The sequence below is a fragment of the Syngnathus acus genome, chromosome 5 (assembly GCF_901709675.1).
Source record: "Syngnathus acus chromosome 5, fSynAcu1.2, whole genome shotgun sequence".
NCBI lineage: Eukaryota > Metazoa > Chordata > Actinopteri > Syngnathiformes > Syngnathidae > Syngnathus > Syngnathus acus.
The window spans coordinates 8898600-8906169 of NC_051091.1; the positions used below are offsets into that span (position 1 = coordinate 8898600).

A 7570-nucleotide genomic window follows, 5' to 3' on the forward strand; every position below is an offset into this window, starting at 1 on the left:
AGGCTTTAGCAAAATCCCCATAGCACTTCCTCATGAAATGGAAGACCTGCGTCATACCCAAAAACCATGCGCCATCATTTACTTCAGCAGTTACACATTAACATTCAACTAAGAAAGCCCAGTGTTTACGTCAAACAATTGCTGCTGTTTTTCCCGGCTCGTGACTGGAAAACGTCACCTGTTGAAAGACAGTAGCCGCCTGTGCACGTGCATGCGTGGGATTAAATTTGGGTGTAGCAGCAGGTCCAACAGGTTACGCATGTGTGTTAAGTTGTTAGTCATGTCATCGTTCAAATTTAGGCCAGAAATCGTTTCAAAGCAAAACATGGATCGTAAGTAATCTGACCTGAGCGCTTGGGCAGTTTTCTTTGGTATCTTGTAATGTTGAAGTTTGAATGCAGTAAAAGCTGAGAAGCTGTACTCATATTGAACCTGGCTGACAATGACATTAATTGATAAAAGTGCAATGTTTTATATTAGGCCCAGGGACCACCAAATGACTGACATCCAACAATAACTTACATTCAAGGTGTTTTGGTTCTAGGGTGAATTTTGATTACGCCAAGTTTGAGGCCCTGAGACTCCATCTTGCATTTTTTTTTACAAAAAAATCATTCATTTTTGAACATGACCAAGCCATGAATTCTCTCTGCCGCTTCCCTTTTTTTGGTGTGTGCAATTCCTGATGTTGGCCACTGAGACAATGCCTAAAGTGCACTTGTTCGAATGTACTTTGGCAGAGGGGCCATGTATGATGGCGACAGAGCCTTCGTGGTGTTCAGCTTGGAGCGGGGCTGTGAATCATCAAGGCCTGCTTATAAGCCTGAGTGACATTATCGCAGTCTGTAATGGAGAAGGCGCTGTCGGCCACGCCGGCGTCGTAGCAGTTCCACCGCCTCTGCAGCCCGTCTCCGAGAATACCCTCTTCTTGAATGTCCAGCAGGTTGTCGGCTGAAACGCATCCTCTCATGGTGGGCCTACCGGCTTTCTCTGGGCGTGCAGGAAGTCCTACACAGTCTGGAAGATCGAGTTGGTCAAATGACTCTGAGGACAGAATGCTGTCCTCGCTGATGGCACCACTTGAGCTCGGCCTGGTGCTTCGGCTGGGTAATGAAACGGTCAGCTGATCCAATGAGCCGAACTCCTGAAGCCCACCCGAGGAGAACTTTCCATTCCGCTTGAGGATGCCTTTTCTGTGGGTCGAAGCCGAGGGGCACGCTTTGGATTGTTGCACCCAGCCAGAGTCACTGTTCTCAGGAGAGGAGGAATAGTAGCCAGATTCCTGCTCTGTGGGCTTCTTTAGGATACCTTTGCGAGGTTGCATTGCAGAGGAGGGCTCACTGGCCGGAGTGGACAAACCCAAAAGGTTCTTCGGCTCTGCTGAAACCTCAACGGGAGTCTCGCTCATCACCTTCTGTTTCGCGCTGTTTCTTCTTTTTAAAATGCCTTTGGAAGGCCGGGTGTCTGTACTCCCTTCATGGCCAGGCTGGGAGACATTATTCTCTTTCCGTGACCTCCGCAGAGAGCGTTGGCGCACCACATCACCCCCGCCGCTACCTTGCGAGCGCAGCAAGCAGCGCATCTTGGAGCCGTTCTCCAGCAAAGGCCTCGACGTACGCCGCAGCCAGCTGGCGACGCCGGCCAACCCGGCCGGGTGCGGCGTTGACGGAGCGGTGGCTGCCGTCTCCTCAACTTGGCTAGCCTTTGTCTCAGCCAGGAGGCACCGCTGGTAACCCCAGTTAAGCCACCAGTGTCCTGCTATCTCCTCAATTGTAGCTCTGCGCTCAGGGTTCACCATTAGCATCCAACGAATGAGACCACACGCATCTGTTAGGAAGCAAGAGGAGTAAATGATTTGTCTACAGCACTAAAAATTGCTTCATTAAGTCATCCTAGAAGAGCCCGAGGTACTGTCGTGGCTATGAATTGTGTTCCCCCCCTTGTCAAGAAATGGTCAAACACCCACCAGAGGGTTTGTTTGGTTTGCGGTAATTTCCGGTGCTGATCTGTTGGACGAGTGCCTTGTGGTTGTTCCCATCAAAGGGCATGGTGCCATGAACCATAGTATACAACAGCACTCCGAGAGACCACGTGTCCACCTCCGGCCCACGGTACGGCCGACCGTTGACGATCTCTGGAGATGCGTACAAGGGGCTTCCGCAGAATGTCTGAAGGTACTCGTCTCTGTGATAAAGGTTTGACAGGCCAAAGTCGGCAATCTGTAACAAAAAAGTGGGAAATAGATACGTCTCTTCCTCGTTGGACACCGCAAGGTCTGTAAAAAGCTTGCTTGGATGATTATGTGCCCCAAGCACCTTTGGGATAAACTAAAACAGAGCGTGAGCCAGGTCCCTAACATAAATGACCTTTGACCCCACAGCATGAATGGACAAAAATTAACCACTAACACAACTGTCCTTTGCAGATACATTCCCTCTCATGTTCAAGTTTAATTACCAGGTGTCCCAACACATTTTTTCCCATTTAGCGTAAAGTTGATCAATACAACCAATGACTTTTATTTTTAGTCTTAGACACAACTGTGTAATCGATTACAGAGAGCTGTATACCTTGACGTTGCCATTGCCATCGAGTAAAATATTCTCCAGTTTCAGATCCCGGTGAACAATTCCATTCTAGAAGAAGAAATGAAAGTAGTCCATATCAATTATCTTCACATTCATTTGTGAAATTCCACACATAATCTTTCTCATTGATGTGTACGTTTGTCTACACTACATAAAAGGATTAGGTTGGAACACATTCTGTCAGCTATGCTGTATTGTCCTTGGCTCTGCGGGGGAGCATGCCTTCCACTAATGTTTGCCTTTTCAAAAATGCAGGTCATCTGCTCACTTGCGGCCAGGGTCATGCTCCGGGTGGTGCAATGTGAATTTGGCATACAAGATTTATTATCTGCACTTTTTATGATTCAAAGTTGGGCCAAATATGTCCCTTTATATGAGGGGGGGACCAATAAAAGAAACAAAAGCGACGGTTGACACTGAACATGATGGGGTAATTTACTCTGTAAATAATTATCCAGCCTACATGGAAAGCACCTCCGCTGAAGCCTTAGCTTTGGGACTGGTGAAGTGCGGCCAATGGTGTGCGAGCATGCTTGTTCTGTTCCATCACACCCTCATTAGTGACCGTGAATGTGTGCGCTGGGACGGCTGGCCTTCGGCCCTGACGCCGCCTCTCCTCCCCGTGTTCATTTTCCTCTGCATTGTTCTCAGAGCATCCAATCAGCCATCTGACGGTTAATAACGGTTATTACGCAACAGCGGGTGGGGCGGGGGAGCTTGGTGCCGTGGAAAGAGCACGAGCTGAGCGATTAGTCCGAGGGGAGCTCTATGTCATTGCCGTGAGGAAGCGCTTGGAAGGGATATGGGGTCAAGCCAACACCTGCAAAGTCCAGCTATTGCAACACGTGGGCTGTTCTTTCTTACCTGATGGCAGTAGTGCACAGCGGACACAATCTGTCTGAAGAAGTGCCTCGACTCCCGCTCGGTTATCTGCCTCCTGTCGCAGATGTGGTCGTACAAGTCCCCCCTGCTGGCGTATTCCATCACAATCACGATTTTGTCCTTATTCTCAAAGACTGAAAAGGACAGATGAAAGCAGTTAATTGTTTTCAAAATACTGAGTGATAAGACTTTATATATAAATTTCATTAACACTATCAGAGGCATCCATTTTTTCTACTGCTCATTACTACCCCCTACAGGACTGGAGGGGAACACGTACTGTCTTTCACGTTTCGGATTCTTCTGACCATTTGAGGAGGTCTGCGCTTTTATAAATGAAGATTTTAAACACATGTAAGTCTTCAGTCTTTACCGTCAAGTCGAAAGTCATTTTCTCTTGAGCAAGTCATGTCACAAATTTGTATCTGAACTGCTATGAAAGTGACTCGAGTCAACTTGACTCCAAGTCGCAATAACTTCCAACACCTGGATCTTTGGCATTCATTTTTTTTTTACATTTGTAAACTTAAATTATTCTTGACACCTCATTAGATTGTTGGCATCCTTAATTCTGTTTCTGTCGGCCCCCACAGCAGGCCAAACTAATTGGGATGAACCATACGGGCAGTGACAAGTGCGCAATGAGGTGATCTCGATTAGGGCCTCCGTGTTTGCCGCCCACAACACTGCTGTTGTGATGCAACGTGGAGTCAGCACTTATGTAACAGATCATCGGTTTCCACAAAAGACTTGCGTGAGCGCACTCGGATGGAGATGGCTCTGTTTACGGGTATCACGTTTCGCTCTTCACGTGCGCGACTTAACAAATGAACTCGGATCAACACAAAAATTGCACGCATACCTTCGTAGATGGTGATGATGTGCGGGTGACACAACGATGACATGATCTCAATTTCCCGGCGAATGTGAACCAGGTCTTGCTCATCCTTGATCTTCTCCTTTCTGATGGACTTAATGGCAACCTTTGAAAAGAAGCCGAGAGAATAGATGATTTGAGGCAGACGCTAATATTTTTTATGATATGTCTTTATTTTGAACATATTAAAAACATAAAAGGAGGAAATATATATATATATATATATCTAAAAATACAATAAATAACACTTTAAAGTGCCATATTTAAGTTACCCAAAAAAAAATTAACGTTCATCAGCAAAAGTACTGAATCAGGTTTTTTGGGGGGGGGGAAAGGCTTTTGACAAGCCTGTGTGGGATCCACACATTCCTCGCTGCTCAGCCTCAAGGTTAAGAAGAGTCACCGTGAGGCACCAGATGGTGTTTAGGGTAGCCCTCTCATTTGCAAAGCCTCCGGGCCACCCGACAGACAAGCGGTCACAATGTAGACTCGTCATGTCAAACCTGACGTGTGTGATTCACCGTCTGGTCTGGACGCGCGGCGTGAGTCAGTGTGGGGGCTCGCGCCGCTTAGAATCCCTTTCCTGACTCGGGCCAACTCAGATTTCCTGCGTTTGTTTGAATAGCTGTCAGACGGGGCCTGCTGGACTCACGATGACTTCACACCCCTGTGAGGTTATCTGAGTGTGTGTGCGCCCTTTGTCACCGTCAGTTTGTTCTACGCACTCGGCACCCGCAGCCGAAAAATCTTCGGGCTCCAGGACAAACACAACCAGACTCCGACCGCGCTACCACCCAGAAAGTAGAAGAACAACCAATGCATGGCACCCTTGACCTTATTAGGAGGTTGTTTTGATTGGCGTTTGCAGGTTTACACAAATACATGTATTTTTGAAATGTCAGAAAAGATTGAGTTTTCAAAAATAAAATGTTGCTATTTGCACCCAAGTGATGAACTCTAATTTGGATAAATTCATTTGATTCATTAAAGGTCAGGTAAACACTTAACTAGGGTGGAGCATTTGGATCTCATCCAGATTAGGATTGTTATGCCTTGATAGAGGTTTGGAATGTGTCATTCTAGTTTCTCATGTGGGGTTATGCACTTCATAAAATGTGGTTAAGTTCAAAGTGGCGGCCTGTACAAAAGACGATGCTAACATATGATGATGCGCATTTGGGCCATCAGTGGCAGAGCTGGTAAATAGACACAAAGCAGAGGAATGTTGTATTTACAACTATGCTAAAGGCTCCACTTTGCTCGGAGCACATTTAGAGTGGCCAGTTGCTGGGTCTTATCAGTATTATGACAGCAAGCTCAGCAAGATGTCAGCAGGGGTGCTTCTCAGACACCGACTCACATCCTGCAGTGCGTGCGTGGACACGACTCAACATGTTCTGTGACGTTGCGAAGTGACGAGTGCAGGTGGAAGGAGGGAAATTCCGTCTTCGATTGCACTTTCACGCTGAAAACTCATAACAAAGAGCGTTGGTGATAAACAACGTTTGCTTCTCTGACTGAAGAGACACTCCCACGAAACATTTAGGTCATTAATCTGATCAAGAAGAGAGTTTGTCTGGAAAAAGGCACGGGTGGGAAAATCCTTCACATTCCAGGCGTAGCTAGGAGAGAGAGAGCGTAGCAAACTTAAAAAGTAGAGACAAAAGGCTCTGGAAATGGAAGATGCAATTGACATTGTTGCACATGTTGTTGCAGACTTGGGCTGCCATTGTGACAGAAAAATGCACTAAAACCTAAAAAGTTCTGAAGAGCCCAAAAACATTCATCTGAAAAAGACTCATAATATACAGTGACATGATAAAGTTGGTACACGTTTGTCCGAGTTACAATGCTAATTGTTAATCTTGCCTATGGCGTTTAAGATAGCGGGGGCATTCCATTGGCCAATGGAGTTCACTGCCACTTTACAGTACTTCTATCTTGAATGTTTGATCACAAGTCAAGGCAAACAAGCAACCAACTAAGAAAACAATCGGCATAACATCTCAAATAAGCTCGTCCAACAACTTTTATCTCAAGGCAATGCTGTACTTTTGCATCCCCCAGTATTCATCTGGAACATTTGTTGTTGCACCAGATTTTTTCATAGAATGGTTACAGAGGACTACATCTCATAATTTCTGTTGATAAAACCAGGTAAATTGTCTTATATTCAATTCTGCTTTTATTATCTCCCAAACTTCCCAGTAGTGTGGTATTTATTTCTGTGAATAAACACTTTCTCATTAATATATTCTTAAGTGCCTCACTCACTCGCCTAAATGCCTTTCCCTGTTGATTACAAGCCACTGAGAAATTTAAAGCTGAGAAAGGCTGTGTGCACTGACAGTTTTACAAGGAGCATTCAATCTCTTTTAGTGTAGTCTTTTGTGATAGCACTACATTCTTCACACGTTTAAGAGTCTGCTGCTAAAATCGAGGACAAGAATTGCCTTCAGATTGTGACCAAGTGGGAAAGATCAGCGCTGCCCAAACATCCACAACATTCACACATATTCTCTTTTTGTGGTTTTATGTAAAACGGGTGCACATTTATATCAACTCTAGTCCCTATGGAAGTACTTTAGTGCAAAACAGCTGCTCAGCAAACAATTTTTATTTCTTGACAGGTGGCCAAGAGGACAAGAAGCTCTCAGACAGTCATTAATTAATGCACATTTAAGATTATTACTCTTTTTCTCAGTCATTAAAGCTTACCAGTCTGCCAGATCTCTCCTTGGCTTTCTTAACTTTGCCATATGTCCCTTTCCCGAGTGTCTCCAGGAATTCATAGCGGTGTTTCAGGTTGTGCTTGTGGTGGTGTCGCTTCACAGCTTGTTTCTTCACCTGGACCGGCAGAAGCGGAGCTTTCATTTCGGATGAAAGATTATCGACTGACGGCCAAGATCTTGACGAGGTGCGGCCAACGCTAGAGTCCTCCATCCTGACCTGACGCAGTGCAGAAAGAAAAGTGCAACTTGGAAGCAAAGACGTTGCCTGCTACCGAACAGGTACACTACAGCGGGTTGGGAGACGCGTGCTCTTTCATGACGCGTCATAGAGGCGGGGGGCGGGGTCCGTCGCGCGAAGGAGCGCTGGATTATGATGACAGGCAGTGCCGATTAGTGCATGGATTGAAATAAATTTGAATTATTAAGGGGTTTCATTACACTGGGTGTTTGTCGTTGTGATTAAAATAAATAAATAAATGTATGTAGCAACA

General features: G+C 45.7%; 1 protein-coding gene across 1 annotated transcript; it reads right to left on the minus strand.

Moving 5' to 3' along the window:
* Positions 1 to 593: 593 nt before the first annotated feature.
* nuak2 (NUAK family, SNF1-like kinase, 2) lies at positions 594 to 7384 on the minus strand. Its single transcript, XM_037252934.1, has 6 exons — positions 7066 to 7384; positions 4333 to 4453; positions 3453 to 3604; positions 2571 to 2636; positions 1967 to 2219; positions 594 to 1827 (listed from the first exon to the last, which is right to left on the minus strand). The coding sequence occupies exons 1-6, from the start codon at positions 7288 to 7290 to the stop codon at positions 779 to 781; spliced, it is 1866 nt and encodes a 621-aa protein (XP_037108829.1). The 5' UTR covers positions 7291 to 7384; the 3' UTR covers positions 594 to 778.
* Between the last annotated feature and the right edge of the window lie 186 nt (positions 7385 to 7570).